General features: G+C 39.9%; 2 protein-coding genes and 1 long non-coding RNA gene across 13 annotated transcripts in view; all 3 read left to right on the top strand.

The window, feature by feature from the left end:
* LOC114156864 (gastrula zinc finger protein XlCGF57.1-like) overlaps nt 1–21,918 on the top strand; it is a 205,320-nt gene that overhangs the window by 165,241 nt on the left and 18,161 nt on the right. For 4 of the 11 annotated variants that reach the window (XM_028037396.1, XM_028037399.1, XM_028037398.1 and 1 more), the window contains one exon: nt 17,768–18,838. The exons of 1 other annotated variant lie outside the window; for it this stretch is intronic. In XM_028037396.1, coding sequence (XP_027893197.1) covers nt 17,768–18,838 — 1,071 coding nt within the window. Of the gene's footprint in view, nt 1–10,499; nt 10,602–10,698; nt 10,786–10,913; nt 11,076–11,654; nt 11,763–11,858; nt 11,984–12,643; nt 12,758–12,888; nt 12,989–13,109; nt 13,678–13,807; nt 13,936–14,090; nt 14,919–17,767; nt 19,747–21,918 lie in introns of those variants that run through there. 6 more of the 11 variants (XM_028037437.1, XM_028037434.1, XM_028037403.1 and 3 more) reach the window with 6 other exon arrangements.
* On the top strand, nt 1,350–8,750 carry LOC114157022 (uncharacterized). The gene is made up of 3 exons (XR_003598073.1): nt 1,350–2,371; nt 3,880–3,881; nt 8,740–8,750. It is a non-coding gene; the product is annotated as an uncharacterized LOC114157022 (long non-coding RNA).
* LOC114156905 (gastrula zinc finger protein XlCGF57.1-like) overlaps nt 10,548–21,918 on the top strand; it is a 44,188-nt gene continuing 32,817 nt past the window's right edge. Inside the window, exon 1 of the mRNA XM_028037515.1 lies at nt 10,548–10,601. The gene's annotated coding sequence lies outside the window, so the exon portion shown is untranslated. The remainder of the gene's footprint in view (nt 10,602–21,918) is intronic.

Here is a 21,918-nt window from a genome sequence, read left to right as displayed (position 1 = left end):
TCGGGTCCGGGAGTCGAACCCGCAACGGTCTCGTCGAGGACTCAAGGCCTCCAAATGTGGGTCGCGCTAACCGCTACGCCACCATGGCACGCCCAATGCTCACACTCTTGTTACATAACCAAATATTTATGGATGTTATTATGACTTGCTGTCTAGTTTTTCAATTTTTTAAAATCTTCTAGTTGGAAGTTGTTCATTTGTCCTAGACACTGTTAAACTGCTGTTGTCACATGAAATATGTAAAAAGTCTAACTTTATACAACAAGTTATTATAATTATTATTAACATTATTCAAAGTGCTAAACAATAAGAAGCTCAAATGGAAAATGGAAAAAACATTCTCTCCAGATGTTTTTCCTCTGGTTTTAGGAGTTTTGAAAAGGTCAGTGTCTTAAGAAGGGAGAACATGAGGTAGGACATAAAGCTGCAGAAGATTAAAAAACTTTAAGTCTTGTAAATGAGCAGCAAAACATTAAAGTCTGTTTGAACCTAAAGCAACCAGTGAAAAATTACAGAAGTAGAAATGTGAGCATATTTCCTGGCTTTGGTAAAATGTGAGCAGCCACGTTTTGGACCATCTGCAGATCCGTAAAACTTTTCCTCAGTAACCCAGAAAACAGAGCATTGCAGGAGTCAGTGCATGAAGACACTAATGAGTGGATATGAACCCTGCATTTTAAATGATAAAACTTTTAAATTCACCTAAAAACATTTAAGTTTAGAGATGGTCAAAGCCTTGTTACCTCTTGAATGAGAAGGATCGAACCACTCACCCAAATTATTTACCTTATCCCTGCATTTTATGACATAGTCGTCAATTTTTAAAGTAAAATTTTGGAATTTATTTATTTACTTTGAATGAAAGTCTTGAAAAAACATCTGAGATGTTGATGCTTTCCAACATTCATCATCCAACACTAAATACAAACATAACAATCTTTCTACTAAACCGACAGCAGAAACTCACATCAGATAAATATGTGACTGTTTCTAGCCTGAAAACAAAAAACAGAGAAGATGAAAGATTGTCAAATTCATTTATTTCTTTTAGGACTGTAGAAAAGAACTTTGAAATTCCTATCATGATATTAAGCATCAGGATTATTTTATTTGCTTTATCCTCAGATTAAAAAAATGGCTTTAATGCAAAGAAAAAAACTGTAACACTTTATTAGACATTGTGTGCATAAGACTGACATGACTCTATCATAAACATGAAATAACACCTGAAGGAGTCTTCATGAATGTCTATGACTGTTGTCATGACGTGTCATTAGGTAAATAATGACACTTTTAATATAAAGTTGCTTTAAAAGTGTCAGCTTTGCATTATTTTGTAAATAATGACACTTTAATACAAAGTTGTCATTTTAATAGACTTTTAATGCAACTTTTAGAGCAACTTTGCATTAAAAGTGTCATTATTTACAGCAGTGGTTCCCAAAGAATTTCTGGACCCTCTATGGCAGGGGTCACCAACATGGGGCCCGCGGGCCCCCGGTCGCCCGAGGGGACCTTGTCAGTTGCAAGTTCTTAAAATAGCCATTGTCATTAGGGAGCCCTGCCAAATAAATTATTTAATTTAATGTATTTACATTGAATTAATAACATTTGTTTATATTTTGATTTTTTTAAAAAGTAAATTACAAAAAATGTTTAAAATAAATTGCTTTATGCATAAAACTCTTCTCTATGGTTAAAGTTCAGAACTGCGCAGACGCCTGCAGGATTTTATCGGAGGGCAGCAGCGCCTGCAGCTGATTGGCTGCAGCAGCTCTGCCTACCTTAAGATTTTCCTTGAAGTAAAAAAAGAAAAGAATAATTTCTGAAATTTTTATTATCGAACCGTCTTTACAATTAACAAAATTGTGGAGATAAAAAGGATCTTATGTGTCAAAACATCTTGTACGTAGCACAGGTCTGAGTCTGTGGGGGTCAAAGGGCACGCAAAGCTTAAATCTTATTGGTCAGTTTACTTTTGTTTATCTGGTGGCTTGGTGCTTTTTCTGATAAAAATGAATGACAGGAGTTTGAACCTCCCGTAGTTCTACGAGCGGTTTGGATGTCGCTGGAGCTTTTTACCGTGTCGGTTCTGGCGGGTCGCCGGTTTCTGAGCTTCTTTGATGTTTACCGAACTGGAGAGCTGATGAGCCACCCGTTAGCTGACATCTGCCGCTCTTCCTGAGCGTCGCGCTAAGACTGTGGCTTAAACAATTTAATCTAGTCGAAACGTTTCCCACAAGAGTAAAAATTAAGCAAACATTGTTGCTTCACCTTCTCCTCCTTTGGACGTCTGACATCACCTGAACCTGGGAATCAACATCCTCCTCTTTCCGTGGATCTCACAGCTTCGCTTCCATGTCTTTATGATGTGGTTGGGAATAACGGCCCCCCCAATCTGAACTCGAGCGGTGTTCTGTCGTTGGACTTCTGTGCTCGGTGCTTGTCCATAACGAACACCATGTTCAAGCATAAGGGTGTCCATATGTGCACTTGGCACCAGGACACCCTAGGTCGCAGTTCAATGATCGACTTTGTCATCGTTTCATCGGATCTGCTGCCGTATGTCTTGGACACTCGGGTGAAGAGAGGTGCAGAGCTGTCCACTGACCACTATCTGGTGGTGAGTTGGCTCCGGTGGTGGGGGAGGAAGCCGGTCAGACCTGGCAGGCCCAAACGTGTTGTGAGGATCTGCTGGGAACGTCTGGCGGAATCCCCTGTGAGACGGAGCTTTAACTCCCATCTCCGGCAGAACTTCGAACACGTTCCGGGGGAGGTAGGGGACACTGAGTCTGAGTGGACCGTATTCCGTGCCTCCATTGTCGAGGCAGCTTATCAGAGCTGTGGCCACAAGGTTGTCGGTGCCTGTTGCAGTGGCAACCCCCAAACCCGTTGGTGGACACCTTTCGGTGAGGGATGCTGTCAGGTTAATGAAGGAGTCCTATCGGGTCTTTCTGGGCTGTGGGACAGCAACTGATGGGTACCGGTGAGCAAAGCGACATGCGGCTTGGGTGGTTGCTGAGGCAAAAACTCAGGAGTGGGAGGAGTTTGGAGAGACCATGGAGAAAGACTTCTGCACAGCTTTGAGGCGATTCTGGTCCACCATCCCATGTCTCAGGAGGGAGCAGTACAGCACCAGCACTGTTTATAGTGGGAATGGTGTGCTGCTGACCTCTACTCGGGACATTGTGGGCTGGTGGGCAGAATACTTTGAAGACCTCCTGTACCGTAAAAGATCAAGAAGTCTTTTGGCAAATGCATCCCGCTGACAGATTTGCTTCCTTATAAACACAGTTTGGTGCATCAGTGTCATTTCGAAACAGTTCCTGTATCGGTCACATGACTTGCTGAAAGCAGTACGCGCACCAACACGGGGTTTTGGTCTCTGGGCTTGATGCATGCGCCGACGCATCGGTGTTGCCGGACGCATCACTAAGTACCAGTCTGGTTGCTGTTGAGGGCAGCGAGTCACCTGACTGGTCGCCGTCAAGGATCAGGGGGCCGGCTGTAGGAGCGGGAGCGGCTGGATCTTTGCCGAGGTTCGCCAGGGACCAGAGGATCAGTTGGACCGAGCCAAAAGGATTGGGAGCAATAGAGGACCGCACCCCCCCTTTGGGCCAGCTAAGAGTCTATGTTACAGACTTGTTTATTGACTTTGCCGTCAAGGACTGCCTACGTCTCCTTTAAATTATTCACCTTTTAAATAAATTACTGTAAATTTTATTGGGCTGTTTTAAAACTCTGTCCACAATCCCTGCAGTTATTTATTAGGTACACCACTCGGGTGCCACAGAAATACTAACTTTCTCTGCTGAGCAGCTTTTAGTCAGAGCTTAGAGCGCCACCATGTGGACAAAACCACACATTACAGCTTCTAAGTTGTGTTTTTGCTCCTTTCAGATCTTGTTGAGAACTAAAAAGCTGAAGCATGAAGGCGGTTCATACTGGTGGATTATAAAACATCTCTGATGTTTGTTTCTAAAATGTCTCCAGATTTTATTATTATTATTATGTATCTATTTATTATATGTCTCCACCTGAGCACAGCAGCTCCTCCTCTTCCTCTGTGTTTCACTCTGCAGCTTCACATCAAACTTTTTATCCTCCTTCTTCTGAGGATTTCTCCTCCAATCGAAGCAGCTTCAGGTTTAACATCTGGATCCAGGATGAGGAAATAAAGAGTAAATACAGTGTTGGATGTTCAGGTCAGCCTGTGATTAAATGTGACTGAATCCTCAGAGACGTTCAGTAAAGATGTTCAGAATAAACAACTAAAGAATCAGAGAATCTGAATCCAGAGAAACTGACATTTGCTCCAAACTGATGGCATAAAGACATTTTTCCATCCAGACTCATTTCCACTCAATCATTTCTCATCTGATATCAGTTTTCCTTGTTTCCAGGCAGATTGTGTCTCTTCACGTGTTTCAGGTTCAGCTGCAGATTTTCAGTCACTAAAACTGACTTTGTTTCTTTGAGCAAATTAAACTTTAGTGCAGACACAGAGCCACGCTGGGCAGCGTGTTCAGATGGAAATGCCAGACATAATTCTTGGTTCACACAGATAAATCCTTCTCACCGCTCACTCAACGCTCCTCTTCAAGCACAACTACATGTTATACCTGCAGTTCACATAGAGCTGCACAGCAGAGCAACACGGTGGGGTTTAATCTGGACTCCTACCTCGATGTCGGAGGTCAGGGGGCTTATAATGCGCTGGGGGAAACCCTGGATATATGTACAAACATCAATGACTCCTGGATTTCTGGGCTTCTCACCCTTTCTCTAAGGGAGCCCAGAGACCCTGCGGAGAAAACCCCTCCAGTATAACAAGGCAGTTCCCAGGAGGGGCACTCTCCAGTACCCCCTCCAAGGACTTAAAAAGGCTGGCTAAACAGTCAGAACCCGACCCAAACCCGTAGGTAGAGGGAGAGGCTGTCCTCTTGTTCCCCCCAACGTACAGGCACCAAGACGGGAGGCAACAAGTCAGCCCACTCCTGCCCAGCGCCTCTCACAAGGGGCAACTCCAGGGTGGGAGAACATCCAACCCCTTTCAAGGAGACTGGCTCCAGAACCAGAGCCATGCACTGCAGTGAGTCCGAAGAGTTTTTGCGGCGCTAGTGGCTCGTATTTTTGTGACAGTAGGCAGACAGGAAGGAGGGCGAGGAGAGGGGGGAAGACATGCGGCAAGGGTCGTCGAACCCGCAACGTCCGTTTCCAGGACTAAGGCCTCCAAACGTGGTGCGTGCTAACCCCCTGCGCCACCACAGCACGCCCCGAGTCCGACTATTTCTAGCCAGAGCCAATGGGCTCTTTTCGGGCTGAGCCCGGCCGGGCTCTGTGGGTTAAAGCCCGGCCACCAGGGGCTCCCCAACGTGCCCCACCCCCAGGCCTGGCTCCAGGGTGGGACCTCATGTACGGGCCAGCAGAACCACTGTTTCCAATGGTCGTTTTCATCATAAGGGATCTTTGGGCTGCACTTGGTCTGGTTCCTCACCTTGGACCTGTCTGCATTGGGTGGCCCAACCAGAGGCATGAAGCCCCGACAGCAAGACTCCTAGGATCACTGGGACACTCAAACCCCCCCACCACGATAAGGTGGCAGCCCATGGAGGGGACGTGTAAATGTGTGTGTGTGTGTGTGTGTGTGTGTGTGTGTGTGTGTGTGTGTGTGTAAATATGAAGTAACCTGTTAATTATGTAAGACAGAGAGAAAATGAGAGAGAGGAAGAAAGTTGTTTTTTAAGATGAGGAAACAAACTCAATGTGGTGGGAAGCAAATTCTGACCTTTGGTCCAGTTGTGAGGTGAAATGTATCTTTGTAGTTTTTAAAAAAAGATTTTTAGGCTCTAATAAAGTTTTTTAGGCCGTTATTTAACAGGCTGAACAGGAAACTGGGAGGAGAGAGAAGGAAATGACATGCAGCAGATTCTCCAGGACTGGGAATTGAACCCAGGTTGACAAACAAAACCTAGAAGTAACATCCTAAACAAAACATAATTTACAGTTTTACTATAAATCTGGTTACAAAAATAACTGAATTATTCATTTCTGAGCCCCTTTTCCTTCTCTTTTATACAAGCAGACAGAACATAAGCTCAACAACACAAAGGCTTCATATTTATTACAAAATATTCATCTAAGAATCGATTTCTTCCTGTAGTGGAAATGATTTCTGATTAAGTTCTCTGTTTTTATGCTTTCATGGATTGTTCTTCTTTTTACCTTTTCTACAGTTTTTTGTTAAGTTTCTAATATTTTCTTGAATCTGTATTTCTAAATAAAGACTAACTGAAATATCACACAGTAACTTTTATTTTTGATAAAACCTGTTTTTTTTCTCATAACAAACAAACCAGATAAAACAAGTTTGGGCTTCTTCATGGTCCGGAGTATTAAATTATGATTACAATTATCATCTAATATTATGTACAGATTAAACTCTAATCTTAATTTAACATCCTGGAACCTGAAGAATCCAAACCTGTTAAATCAGCTTTTTTATGTTTGGTATAAAAAGAAAAACAGGATTTATCAAAGAAAAACAGGTGAATGGACTGAACTTGTGTCGTGCCTTGCTAGTCGTGTTGACCACTCAAAGCGCTTCACACTACAGTCACATTCACACCGACATGCAGGTCGGGGGGCAACTTGCCGCTAAGTGCCCCGCCCCGGGGCAGCTCAACATGTGGCTGAGGAAGCTGGAATCGAACTAACAACCTTCTGGTCACAAGACGACCACTCTACCCACTGAGCCACAGTCGCCCTAAAACAGCCACTGCATGATTCTTTTGCTAATCTTTTTAAAATACAGGCTTAAACAGTTTAAAAGCTACAATTCAGTGCAATTTAATATACAAAGTGTGTAGAAAAGGTAAATTAAAGGACAAACCATAAAAGCACAAGTACAGTGAAAATGAACAGAAATCATTACTATTAAAAGAAAACATTTTAATTCTTAAATCAATACGTTGCTATAAAAATTGATCCCAGTGCTGCGGCGCTAAAGCAGCGAAGGGAAAAGGGCTAACGTACGGCTAATTCAATTAATTTTAAAGTTTAACAATAAAGCTGCACATGTGTTTGGAGTTTCTTAAAGTCTTTTGGGGGCAATTTGCAGTGACCAACTGACCTGACCTACATGTTTTAGGAGATGTGGGGGGAAACCGGAGCACCCGGAGAAAACCCACGCAAACACGGGGAGAACATGCAAACTCCACACAGATGGTTTCTGTGAAGACGCAGCGCTAACCGCTGCACCACCGTGCTGCCCACGTTTTTTCCAATTGGGTAGGGAAGGGATCTATTTTCTAGTTTGTCGATGGGGGAAAACTTTTTAAATTTGGTCTTGACGGAGCGTGGCATGGCGCCCCGTTCACAGAGGCTACAACCTCCATGCATTTGATTGCAGTCCTCGGTTCGTCTCCTGCACGTCTTTCTCCTTCTCTAAATATCAAAATCAAGAACTTTAGACACGTTCTTGATTGTCTTCACTCGTTTGTTTCTTTTTTGGCTTCTTCCATCGCAGAGTGTTTCGTACTTTTTTCCAGAATGAAATTTTAGATTGTTTCTTTTTACCGTCCTGCATGGTTTTAGTACTAGACTGTCCAAATCCTCCAGGACGGTTTCTCCAGCGGTCTCGGTTTCTTCTGAGGATTCTGGATCCGTGGAAGAACCTGATAAAGGTTCTCCTGAGAGTTCCTCCTCTGAAGAAACCTCTTGACTAAAGACTTTAACCAGGTCCACTTGGTTCTGTGAGTCTTCCTCCTTCTCTTGGGAAACTGTGATGGGTTTCTGTTGGAAACCTTCTTCCTCGGCTGTCAGAGTGTCGGGCAGCAGTAGATCCTCTCTTGCTCTTTGCAAATCTTTTTTCACACAACTGATCTCCTGCTGGTATTTTTCTGCTTGATGTTTTAATGCAGTGACTTCGGTTTCAAACCGACAGTTTAGCTCCAGGTACAAACCGTTAACCTTCTCCAGCTAAGCCTGGGCACTCCTTTCCTTGTCTTGCAGGATTTTATTCTCTGTTGTGTTTTCTTTTAGGACGGCATATTCAGCTCTCAGCTGGTCTAGAAGCTTCTTGTCCTCCTCTGTTTTCTCCAGGTGAGCTTTTCTCTCCTGCTTTACCTGCTGCTGAAGATTTTCGACTTGTTGTTGCAGCTCAGAATGTTTTCTCTCTTGGATAAGTTTCTCTTTCTGTTCTCTGTTTGAAAGAACAGTTTCCTCCTGCTTTACCTTCTGCTCATATGTCTCAACCTGCTGCTGTATATCCATAATGTCTCTTTCATATCTACATTTTAGCTCCTCGTAGAAAATGTGAACCTGATCCAGTTCATGGAGCATCTGCTTCTCCCTCTTTTGCCAAATTGTGATTTCTCCTGACATTTTTTGGAAGAGCTCCTCCTTCTCAGCTCTCAGGTTGTTGATGAGCTGCAGATTCTCGTTCTCTCTTTCTATGTTGGCGTCTTTCTCATGTTTCACCTCCTCCTGATATCTTTCCACGTCTTGCTTTAATCCAGAAACATTGCTTTCATATTTACAGTTGAGTTCATTGTGTGAATGTTTGAGCTGAGTCAATTCCTCCTGCAGAAGTTTCTCGCTGTCTTGCAGGAATGCAATCTTTTGGGACATTTCTTGAAACATTTCATCCTTTTCAGCTCTCAGTTTCTCCAGGAGCCGTTGTTCCTCACTGAGCCTCGCTTCATGATACTTTTGTGTCTCGGCCTCCTGCCTCAGCAGAGCATCGTCTGCAGTTGGTTCAGTTCTTCTTGGAGGGCCTGACTTTTCTTTCTCTCAGCCTGTATTTCAGCTACAAATGCTTCCCGGCTGATGAGGTGGGCCACCTTTAACTCCTCAAAGTCTTGCTGCAAGTTCTTCTTCTTCATGTACTTCACATCGTTGTGAACCTTGCTAACAGCAAACGATGCTAGCCCATATGTGAATGCAGCATTACATTATGTATTGTAGCTGCAGACAGAATAGCTTGTGTACATCAATCGGACCAGAGACCGCTCCAAAAGCAGGAAGTGAACTACAGTGCAAGGCATTCTGGGTAAAGGCAATCAAAACAAATGTGCTAGCCTAGCACTAGCAGGAGAAATGGCTTATAGCTTTTAGCAAAAGCCAAAAAGAAAATCTACAACCACTAAAATCTGAGGCCTCCATTTTGTTTACATTTAGTGAAGAAGGAAGTTGTGCTCAGTTTCTTCTTCAAAGGTTTTCGTGCCGTTTCCTTCAGTAATTCTTGATGCAGCGCCCCCACAGGCGAGGAGGGGAACAGGTTTTCCAAACCACTAACCAAAAATATTATCCTGAAAAATGGCCATCATCCTGAAATTCAAGTGGCTAATGGAAAATTGTGTATTGATGATTTCGATGATGACAAAATGTAATATTTGTTTTTCGTTTCTCAATTGGTGACTATATGTTGTTTTTAGGACTTAATTTTTTATTTTCAATTCAATTCAAATGTAAAGATTTGAATTGTACAATTTAATTGTACATTAAACATATTTTTTGTTTTTATTATTTAAAGCCATTTAATCTGCCATTTTGTTGCTGAAATGTGCTATACAAATAAACTTGATTGACTGATAGAATATTGAAGAGAAGCTTTAATGTTGCATATATACATGCAAATAGGAATAAAACTGTATTCAATAAGCACATTTCTATGTTTACATCTAAATTTTAGAGATGTTTACAGTGATATGCTGCAGTATATGCACTGGAAAATGGTCAAGTATTTAAAATAATCTCTCATATGCCAAACAGTCACTCCATGTGACATTTTTGATGGATCAAAATTCAAGGTCAAAATGAAGATAAATCTTTAGCATTATTGTTCCATTTATTGCCACATTGATATACTTTCCTATAAAATATTATTTTTAAAAGTATTTGACAGTGGGACAGTCAGGACTCTGTTATTTGTCATCCTCCCCCATAAAGAATCGTTTCGTTTTGTTCGCTCTCCCCCGTCTCGCTCTCTCATCCATATGGTGGACTTCCTGTCTTTGTAATTAGAACCAAATTAGGTTAAACTGCGTTTCTTCCCTCGCCATCCTGTTTTTGTATCAAAATATGTTAAGAACACCAACATAAACTTTATAGTGTATTACTAAATGAAGCACACATTTCATATAATCAAATTATGACTAGTCAAAGTAAATTTGAGATATTCCACTTTTTGTTCCGACTACTCACAATTCAACTCCAAAAAGTTCATTAAAACATTATAAATTAGACCACAGGATCCAGTGTTGTTGTTGTTGTTGTTGTTGTTTTTGACATTCTATGCAATGGTTTATCATTTTACTGTGATTATTGACAGAGATCAAAAACGTAATAAAATCCTAAAAGAAGAAAATGTGACGGCGCTGAAACAGCAGCGAGGTGTATTTGAGCGTTTTTGGTGACGTGAATTTTGATACGGAAGCAAAATGAGGAACCCGGTTCTGACTCAGTCACGTGGTACAGCTTCAAACGTCACATCCTGCTCCAACAGCAAAAGCCTCGATGCACGCTGCACAAAAAATCCGCCTGGTTTTCTCCTCACACGCTTCGAAGCCTCGGCACAGAAACAACGTCGCTAGTTTTAGGTAAATATCTGAGTTTTTAAAGTAAAAATATCTTCAGTTCCGCTTCAGAGAGATTTTATTAACGAGATGTTAACTCCTGATGAAAAAACATTCACAGAGTTGGAAGAAATCAACATCAAGATGGAGGATCAGCGCAGACTGCTGGATTTTACCCGGATACCGAGGATCATCTTACACCGGATAGGTACGAAACACCTTCACGGTTTACTGATGACATGAGGCGCGAAACGGACAAAAGCCGGAGGAAATACAGGAGACAGATTAAAGGAACACAGTAAATTTCGCAGTGTTAAAATTCATTGATTCTTTCAGAGCTAATACAACAACAGACTGAGTAAAACGCCACCTAGTGGTGGTGTAAATTTCCAGAGCGTATACACGTCGCGTCATTTCTGACAAGCTCCGCCCACCTCCTCAAACCAACAAGTCTAACCGTTGCATGGACGCCATTTTTCTCCTGCTTGAACAACTGTGGTAAGTTTCTTTTTATAAGATTATAATACAATTTGAATTGTTTTATAAGAATATTTTATTTGTTCCTCGGTATATGAGTGAGTTTTGATATCTTAATACTGAGTTTAATACGGCTAACCTGACCGAGTGAATGCCTAGCTTAAAATGTTTATTTATTTATTTATTTATTTATTTTAGAATTGCAACATAAATTCAGCAAAAAATGTCTGGGTTGAGAAAAAATAAGTCTCGCGTTGGTTGTATGGCTTTTCAGGTCAACAGTAATGCTAACCGTCCAGCTTTTTTTTCGCTAAGTAAATTTATATCGGCGTATATTGCGTTGGTGCCAGGAGTTTGCTAAACTAGCTATTAGCTGCTCTGCTCCTTTTTTACGTTAGCCCATATTTTATTCGCGTTGAGTATTTCTAACACAATTTGGTAGCTGGTAGTTTTACACAGGAAGCTATGCGGTGCTTGTAATGTTACTTCACATTGTTTATTCAAAAGTAATGTTCCAGAGTCTATGCACATGTAAGTATTAGAGCAACATAACCTCATAATTGTGGTTTAGACAAACATCTGTCTTTTTCTCTGTAACAGAGGACATGACGGTTGTTGGCAGTTCTGGGACTGAGTTGGATGAAGATGTGTCTGAGGATGTTGTTAAGGATCCCTCAGCTGGAGTCCTAACCATCAAATATGAAACTGGTTTGTTATATTTGTAATTCATGTTAGTATTTAATAAGCTTGCTATTTCATTGTAGTTAATGTTTTTTGTCTTTCACCTGCTTCTCTTATGGTCAGACTTTGTCTCCATGGTGGAATTGCCTGAGGAATCTCAGCCAAGCTCATCTGATTCTCAAGAGACACTCGTTCTTTCAGAGAGTCCTTCCGCTGAACGCCAGCGCCTGGACACAGAAGCTAAGCAAGTAAGAATTGACTCTCAAAAATTAGCGCAAAACCAAAAAGTATTTTGTTTTAAAAGCCTTTATCGCTGTTTCCCCCAGGAAACCTGCTATACTCAGAAGGGGTGCTAGAACAGTTTTTGTGTTAAATGTTAAAAGTTACAAAAAAATCAGAAGTGCAATAACAGCTTGTTAGGCCAAGGGGCAGGTGCAGAGATGGGGCAATTGGTTTGCACATTCTCACACCAAGTTCAGTGCGTCAAATCTAGCTTACTTCGTTTTTACTGTTACTGGTGCATAAAAAACCATATTTAAATGAACAAGCAAGTAAAATAAACAAATAAATCCTGGTGATCCACCAGTCTTATAATACACGCTGCTTTATTATCGCTTATATTTGAGAAGAGAATGTTTTTGTTTTTTTTACTAACAATTGCTGTTTTGATGTGTATTTAATAAAAGCTGAAATGTTTTGTTGTTTGAAGTTGGTGGAATCCATTCTTAACAACAAACCTGGTGGTGAACGGATCATGAAGGAATATAATCGAAGCAAGGAAAATGGTTAACATACTGGCAGCTGACATGACAGAGAAGAATGGGTAATTTGTAAATAGGCTTTAGTTAGCTGTGTAGATGAAATGAAAGATTTCGTTAAATGCAGTGCATATCTTGGATAATATACCTTGACCATTTTAATTTTGCAGGACATCACCACCCAGAGAGGTTAAAGAAATGTATGCCAGAGGAGTTGTTAGCTTATTCCCCTACCTCAGTGATCCATTCTCCAGGAATGGTTATGTAAGTCACACACTATAATTTACTGTGTTATGGTAAACACAGTAACACATTGAAAACTTTTAGTTTCTATCAGATTATATGTTTAACTGTTTCTATGTCTGTCTGTTTTTGCCATCCTTTTGATCCCCAAGGAGGATTATTATGATGCTGCAAGTGGTACCGGGTATTTAGCCTGGAGGATAAAAACTATTCAGAGATCCACTGCTAAAGACAGACGGTCATCATATGGAGGTAAACCATTAACAACACTTGAAGAAGAAATGCAACTATAGTGTTGCATTTTGGGGGGGCAGGTAAGGTTTTACTGTTGTTGGGGTTTTTTTAAGTTGAAGGATTTTCTTATATTGACTAGCATCATCCGAAGAAGCATCTTGTGAACATGGGCTTGGAGGACCAGCTGCTAAACGAGAGACCCAGTTTGTTCCAGAGAGTGAAGTGAGTGAAGAAGAGTGTCAGGAAGCTGTCGCACTGATTAAGCATTCAGCCGATGAGAACACGATCAAGAAGAAGATGAAGCTCACATTTGACTTCCGGCGCAACATGGTCCTCGACCCCCAACAGTCAAGCAAAATACTCTCTGTCTTTCCACATTTCAAAGATGTCAAAGGCTTGGTAATTATTTATTTTTGATAATTTCACAGTCATGTAAAAATTGTATTTTTGTGACAAGTCAAAATGAATACAATTAATGTGGCTGGGAAATGTTTAAAGTTTTTTACTATCTACATCCTAGGTGGAGCAGAATTTTGTCCTGATGTTTGGTGAAGATGTGTCTGGCAAATTTCTGGAGAAATGGACGACCACCGTCAAGAGAAAGATCATCCAACAATGCAGAAAGCTTCCAACCACCAGTGATCTTGAAGAACTTCTCCTGGCAGCTGATACTCCTGAGGATGGCACTGAAGTGGATGATGACATGAGTAAGGATGACTTCACATTATGTAGCCATCAATTATTGTGTGAGCTTCACTTAGCGATGTACACATAATTTAAATTGCATAATCACTAGATTTTAATGGTCAATTCAACATCAAATTTCTCTTATCACAGGTTGGGACAGTGACCTCTCATTGATTTTGCTGCTGCTACACCTGATTCCCCCCTCTGCCTTGGGTCATAAGAGACCAGGGAAGGTGTCTACCTCCCAGGCAGAGAAGCATCTTGTGGTCTTCAAGAAAGTTTGTATTCATTTCAAATTTTAGCTTAGCAAGGTTGTTTCACTGGGAGAGTTTCAGTTTTAGGGTGACATCACACATAGTTAAATGCTGTTTTCCCATATGTAGCATTGCAGCTATGGAATTGTAATTACATTGTGTGGGGTTTTTTTCCACAGACAGGAACCAACATCCAAGAACATCTTGATGCCATCACGACGAGCACACAACCTTATCTCCTGGCTGTGGGACGGAGGAAGAAAGTAGCTCACCAGTTCTTCATCATCCTTGACAAAAATGCCATTGCTTCCAGGTCAACTTCCTCTCTTGGTGCTTTTGACAAACTGTTTAAGGCACATTACGTGTTTGCCACAACATACAACCCCATGCTGTGCAACATGTTTACGTTCATCCAGACCACTGTGTACAATATAGATGTAGGTAAAGTGAAAGAAAGTCCATGTGTGGCAGAAATTCGTGCTAGGTTGCTTCAGTAGTACTAGAACTAATCTGTTTGTCATTAAGTGTTTTATTTGTTAGGCAGAGTTAAGTTGCACAAATGCACTTGTTCAGTATATACAAGTAGTTAGTTCATGGTTACTTGGATGGAAAAACTCTTTGCCTTAAATGTACTCTGTCAAGTTTGAGCCGTCTATTGTAATGGGATGTACATCATGTGATGTTACTGTGACGCTACCACAGTTAACAGTGGATCTTAAAATGTGCTTTATTTCAATAAATAAGTTGAATGCATTTCTGTGGTAACCTGGTTTTATTCAATTGTACATTTAACTCTACAAAAGTGTAAAAATAGCACTTCATATTTATTTGTGCAGAGTTGATTTTTCACAGCTAAAGAGTAAATTATCAACACAGTAGTGTGTCAGATCAACACTCAGGAGTTATATGAGCCTCCAGTGTAAACCCTCAATGCAGTGTTGAAAAGCATGAGAATTCAAGTTGTTTTGTCACCATTATGGAGTAACTTATTAACTCTGATTAGAATCATATTTACTCTTATCAGAGTTATTTGACAAGGAGTGTTAAGTTTTATTAAGCAGTGGTCCCCAAACTACGGCCCGCGGGCCAGATGTGGCCCGCCTCCACATTTGGTCCGGCCCCCTGAACAATACCAGAGTATTTTCATATATGTGCATTTTTATTTGATAAGTTGGACTTTTGCAATAAAATGTTCCTTAGTAATGAACATTATTTATTATTAACTATTAGTTAGTAACTATTTTATACATGCATATAATTGACCCTAACCCTTTTTTTATGTGGAGAACCCAGTGTTATTTGGTTATTATTTATTTCATAAATAGTGTTATTTCCTGACTTTTGTTCTCTGAAGAATCCAGAAAAGGTTATTTGATTGTGCTTTCTGAAAAACAATACATTTTTATGTTTAGCACTCTTACAATCGTCACACTTTTTCTGTTACAAACTGACCCCGGCCCCCCATCAGAGAAGGGACAAGTTATGTGGCCCTCACAGGAGAAAGTTTGGGGACCCCTGCTGTACAGTGTTAGTGTTAAATTTTAACTATTTTTGAGTTAAATTGTACTCTGAAAATGGAACACTATGCAAAGAGTTAAATTGACACCAATTCCGATAAGGACCAAATAGACTCGAACACAGTGTTAAATTTAACTCTTAAGTGTTTATTTAACACTACAAAATTTACTGTGAAACAATGTTTGAAACCGAATTAGGATGAATGTTTTACAGAATTGAATTAACTGATGAGACAGAAACAGAGCGCTGGTTGGACTTCGGGAGGTTCGGGAGAGCAGGTCGATTTCAAAAAATATTATTATTATTAATATTATTATTCCATAAAGTGCATCAGCATTTGCTGTGGCAGTCCGTTCTATTATTAAATGGACTTTAGCAAACTTTCATTCTGTATATCTGACATTAGTTTCCAACTAGATATATTTAAACAATATAATTATGTTTTTGACCAGACAAAATATGTCTTTGAGGTATATTTAATTACATCCTGACTAGAATCAGATTTACCATTAAGATGTATGGTGGTTTCAATTCAAGATATCTATAGATCATCAGAATCAAACCTTCTAACTATTCCGAGAGTCAAAACTAAACAGGGTGAAGCAGCTTTTAGTTTTTATGCTCCAACACTGGAATAATCTTCCTGCTCACTGTAAGACTGCCCCTACCTTGAGTTTATTTAAAACAAGGTTAAAAACCTTCTTATTTGTCGTTGCCTATTCTTAAATGTTTGGTTTTATTAACTATATTCAAAATTGTAATGTTTATTTTGTTTATTTTTAATCTGTTGTATGTTGTTTTTAACTTTTTTGTACAAGCACTTTGAATTGTCTTTGGCTGAAAGGTGCTATATAAATAAAGTTGCCTTTCCTTGCCTTGCCTGTAGTGTATTACTATCTGAAGCACATATTTCATATAATCAAATTATGACTAGTCAAAGTAAATTTGAGATATTCCACTTTTTGTTCCAACTACTCACAATTCAAACCCAAACGATAAGCAACACCATTGTTCTGTCTATGGGGTTTGCAGAGCTGAGAAACCAGCAGATAAACATTTTACAAGTAAATGGAGACACAAAGTCTCCAGAGAATTTATTTTTCTGGATCTGTGGCTTTTCTTGTCCTCACTGTCAGAATTTGAAAAGATCTGAGTTTCCCTGGAGCAACAAAACATTTTTATTAAAATGGGAATTATGATGGACAATTCACAGTTTGAATATTTTTTTGCTTCTTTTTGAGTTTCTATTGCCTCTCAAAGCAGCCCAAATGCTTAGAAAACCACCCAGCCATTTTTGGCAATAAGTTAATGTTTTTTGGTGTCTGGAAAATAAGAGTGCACCAATAAATCGGCCCTGATTTCCTTAATTGTGGGGAATTGGTGATCAGCCAATACTTGAATGTGAAGCTGATCTTATCCACCAATGTTCTCTCTACCTTTGCAAAGGTCTAAAAATTAGCCACTGTCCCCTTTTGCTCTGCTGTGAGAGAAGTTTGACTGACTGCCGGCTTTGTGGAAGTTTAAATGCACCAACTATAAACTAATATCTTAGGAATATTTCTGCTCCGCCAGTGAAACGCTCAAAACAACAGAGACGTTTGCAGTTCGGTTTATTAAGAATGGAGAAAAAAAGTTAAGCAATTTTTCTTTTACTTTTTTTCCCAAGAACATAAATCAGCAATGCTTAGCCTGGCGGGTAAAGGTAATACAGTGGGGGAAACTGAGCATAATATGTGTGGTGGTCACATGCAGAACTGATGGACCGGTTTGGAGTTGAGGTTGCAGTGCACAGCGGTCTCAACGTACAGCAGAGCGATGCTGAGGTCTGAAGGTCGATTGAGGTTCCAGTAACAAAGAACTGCTGCTAATGCAAAGGAGGATTGATATGGACTTAGTCGAGCTGCTGTGTGAATATTTGTCAGGGAGCCACTCAGTTAACATATTGGCATTTTGTTTGCTCACCTGGATGTCCAGGACATGTTTTGACTGACATCTAGTTCATTAGAAGAATCACTTTTGTTAAGTTATTTTTCCAAACTTACAGTTAAAGTGAGATATCTACATATGCAGGTTTTACAAAAAAACAAAATCACATTTTTTCCTCATGATCAGAAGATAAATTGGACCTGAACTCAGAATTACCAAAATCATTTATTTGCTAAATGCCAGAAAACATAGGAAAAAATGTCCGTAATACGTTTTGACTGATTTTCACAAATAAAAATGTGTAATTTTAGAATAATCTAAGAAAAAGCTGATTAGATGCATCAAGGGATTTAAGTGAAAGGTTCATTGTTTGACTCGAAATTAAAAGTTTTTGTTTTGTGTTTTGGTCCAGATCTCCGACATTGTTCTGTGTGTAAAGACGACGGGATTTTCAATGACCTCAGCAACCAGGAGGGGAACTTCACTTTAAAACAAGAGGAACCAGAACCTCTGCAGATAAAACAGGAACCAGAACCTCTGGAGATAAAACAGGAGCAAGAAGAACCACAACATCAAGAGTACAAAGAGGAAGAGAAGCAACTCTGCATCAGTCAGGATGAAGAGCAGCTTGTGCTGAAACAGGAGACTAATTACATTTTGGTGATTCCTTTTAATGTGCAAATAATGCACAATGAAACAGAACCACAGAGGAACCACCTCATCTCTCATGACTCTGCTGAGGATGAAAACCGGGATCAGGAAGGAAGCGATTCTGAAGAGCCAGGAACAATAAGAGATGAGAAGCAGAAACGAAATGAAATATGTCAGAAAACCAAACAGCTGAAAAGCACAGCTGAGATTTCAAAACAAAAAATACACAAGAAGGCTCATCCACACCAAAAATTATATCATTGTAAAATTTGTGATGAATCCTTTAATCAAGTAAATGTATTGACAACACACATGAACACTCACATGGGCAAAAAGCCCTTCACATGTTCAATCTGTGGAAAATGTTATGGCCACAAGGCTGGTATAATTTATCATATGAAAGTTCACTCAGGTGAGAAGCCTTTCTCTTGTGGCACTTGTGGAAAAAGTTTCATAATCAAATGTAATTTAGTTAGTCACATGACAATTCACACAGATGAGAGACCTTTCTCATGTGAGACCTGTGGAAAAGGCTTTCGATCCAAATCTCAGTTACTTTTTCACATGAAGATTCACACAGGCGAGAAGCCTTTCTCATGTGAGACTTGTGGAAAAGGCTTTCGAGCCAAATCTCAGTTACTTCTTCACATGAAGATTCACACAGATGAGAAGCCTTTCTCATGTGAGACCTGTGGGAAAGGCTTTCGATCCAAATCTCAGTTAGTTGTTCACATGAGGAGTCACACAGGTGAGAAGCCTTTTTCATGTACAAGCTGTGAAAAAAGGTTTACCAGTAAAGAAAATTTAACTGATCACATGAGGATTCACACAGGTCAGAAGCCTTTCTCATGTGGGACTTGTGGAAAACGTTTCTATCGACAATGCAGTCTAACTTGTCACATGAGAATTCATACAGGTGAGATGCCTTTCAAATGTACAAGCTGTGGAAAAAGCTTCAGAAACAGAAGTGGTTTATATCGTCACATGATGACGCATGCTAATGAGAAGCCTTATTCTTGTGGGACCTGTGGAAAAAGGTTCCGTCAAAAAGGCACTTTAACTAGTCACATGAGGACTCATACAGATGAAAGGCCTTTCTCATGTGGGACCTGTGGAAAACGTTACAAAAACAGAAACAGTTTAATTGGCCACATACAGACACATACTAGTGAGAAGCTTTTCTCTTGTGGGACCTGTGGAAAAAGGTTCAGTCAAAAAGAGTATTTAACTTCTCACATGTTGACTCATACTAGTGAGAAGCTTTTCTCTTGTGGGACCTGTGGAAAAAGGTTCCGTCAAAAAGGCACTTTAACTAGTCACATGAGGACTCATACAGATGAAAGGCCTTTCTCATGTGGGACCTGTGGAAAAAGTTACAAAAATAGAAACAGTTTAATTGGCCACATGTGGACTCATACAAGTGAGAAGCCATTCTCTTGTGGGACCTGTGGAAAAGGTTTCCATAAAAAAGGTCATTTAAATGATCATATGAGGACTCATACAGATGAAAGGCCTTTCTCTTGTGGGACTTGTGGAAAAAGTTTCCACCAAAAAAACATTTTAACTTCTCACATGAGGATTCATACAGATGAGAAGGCATTTTCTTGTAGGTTTTGTGGGAAACGTTTCCGTTGGCAAAGCAATTTAACTGGTCACATGAGAATTCATACAGATGAGAAGCCTTTCTCATGTGAGACTTGTGGTAAAAGTTTTCGCTGTCAAATCAGTTTAACTCGTCACATGAAAACTTATGCAGAGGAGAAGCCTTTCTTTTGTGAAACCTGTGGAAAGGCTTTCCATCTAAATAGCAAATTAACACTTCACTTGAGAACCCATGTGGGTGGAACAGCATCATCTGACCCTCAGGTACCAAGACACTCAGTAACTTAGTGTTTGGAAGCAGAGTAATTACAGCTGGGTAACATTTCTATAATGTATCAGCTTGGAGAAGAATACCAGTTGAAATAGGACGTTTATCTAACAACCAAAACTTTCACTTTATTCTGTCAGTTTTATCTTTTCATTTAAAATGGTTTTTATCTTGAAGTAACAATGGATTTGGATGTTTTCAGATTTAGACTTGTAAAGCTGTTATTGTATGGCTATTCCTTATGCTTTGTTTTATTTCATTAATTTTGGTCAGAGGATGCATGTTAGCTGTAACTATATGAACTGTTGGCGTAGGTATATTTTTGGGCCTAAACAATTCCTCGAGGGATTTGAGTACCTCGATTATTAAAATTCCCCGAGGAAAATGTATCTGCCTCTAAGGTTCATTAAATTGTATTTTATTATGTAATGCACGGTTTTCCGGCTGGGTCGTTATTTGCATTGCGCAGCGCTCTCACTTCTGCCTGAGTTGTGGACGAACGCGAACCTTAGCAGATTAAGGTCCAATTTTCAAGTTCGGCCTGGGAGGATTTTACTGATTCATGATAATGTCTGGGTTTTTTTGCATCAGGGGACCAATGAGCATCCTTAAAATGTCAGGAGCGTTCCCTGGAGAACGGCAGCTGTTCTCCGGGAGCTGCTTGTTCAGAGCGACCAGCACGGCGGGATTATTTATACATGTGAGCAGATAGACTGAACACTGCGGGCGGCTGTGCTTTACACGAGTAGCTTTACGGACGAACCAGAAAATAAATTTCCTATCATCCCAGTCGCCACTAACGGGTGGCGTTGCATACCTGGTAGATGTTTCTGTGTGTGACGAACGACGGTGCCAAATCCCGTCGTTGTGCTGAACGTAAACTATAAATGTCTGGGCAATAATACATAAACCAAAAACCGGAGTATAGACATTTTTTATAAGTGTATTTGTGAGCCTGCCTCTTTATTATTAAAATGAATATAATTTCAGATTCTTGTATAACTTTTCTTCAGGTTAACTTGGAAAGTGAGTTATTGTTGTTACAAGTTAATTTTCTAAACTACAGAAAAGTTATTGTTAGGGAAGTTCAAATGTGAAAAATTATACTGTTGATATGCAATAGTGATACTGCTGTTAGATTTACCAATGTTTTTTTTTTATCCGACTACTCGATTAATTGTAAGAGTAATCGATGAATTACTCGATTACTAAAATATTTGTTTACAACAGCCCTAGTATATTTTTTTTTACATTTTTCACTCTAAAGTTGAATATAAATATATATTACTTTTTCATTAGTTTCTCGAGTTTTTGATTCAGGGAGAAAATACTGTTGATCACATGATGGCAACAATGCAGATGTTTCTACGTTTTGTTAAGTTGTGATAAAACCAAAGATGTTTTCCCTTTTTTTGTTAAAACATCTGCATCGACTTTATTCTCGCTAAGTTTACTGTAAATTGAAGTTGTATTTTATCCATGTGACTTTTTTAAAATCTATAAAACAGTATTTGTTTGAGAATTTTTTTATTGTTTAGGATGTTAGAAAATGTATTGGTGATATAGATTCAATTTCAGATAGAAATGTGACTAGCAAAAACTGTTTCCATGCCATTCTTTTATAATAAAGTTTTTATAATAAAGTGTTTTTTAACCATTATTATGGGGTTTGTCTTTTTTCAGTTCAGTAGTGGATGTGAAAGTTCTGCTTTTTGAGTCTTTTCTCTCATAATTTCTCCCAAGTATCTCTTTTTTTAACATAATTTATTTAAGAATATCCATTATTATGAATCCAGCATATATGCATCTATGTACATGTAGATGATCGTCGACATCAGGAAGAACCGGCCCAGCCACGCTCCGCTGCTCATTAACAGCTCGGCTGTGGAGGTGGTCAGCAGCACCAAATTTCTGGGGGTGCACATCACTAACGACCTCACCTGGACTGTGAACACCACGTCTCTGGCCAAGAGGGCACAGAAACGTTTGTATTTCCTGCGGAGGATGAGAAGAGCACACCTGCCCCCGCCCATCCTCAGTAT

This window comes from Xiphophorus couchianus, chromosome 14 (assembly GCF_001444195.1).
Source record: "Xiphophorus couchianus chromosome 14, X_couchianus-1.0, whole genome shotgun sequence".
NCBI lineage: Eukaryota > Metazoa > Chordata > Actinopteri > Cyprinodontiformes > Poeciliidae > Xiphophorus > Xiphophorus couchianus.
This window is presented reverse-complemented; position numbering and strand designations above follow the sequence as displayed.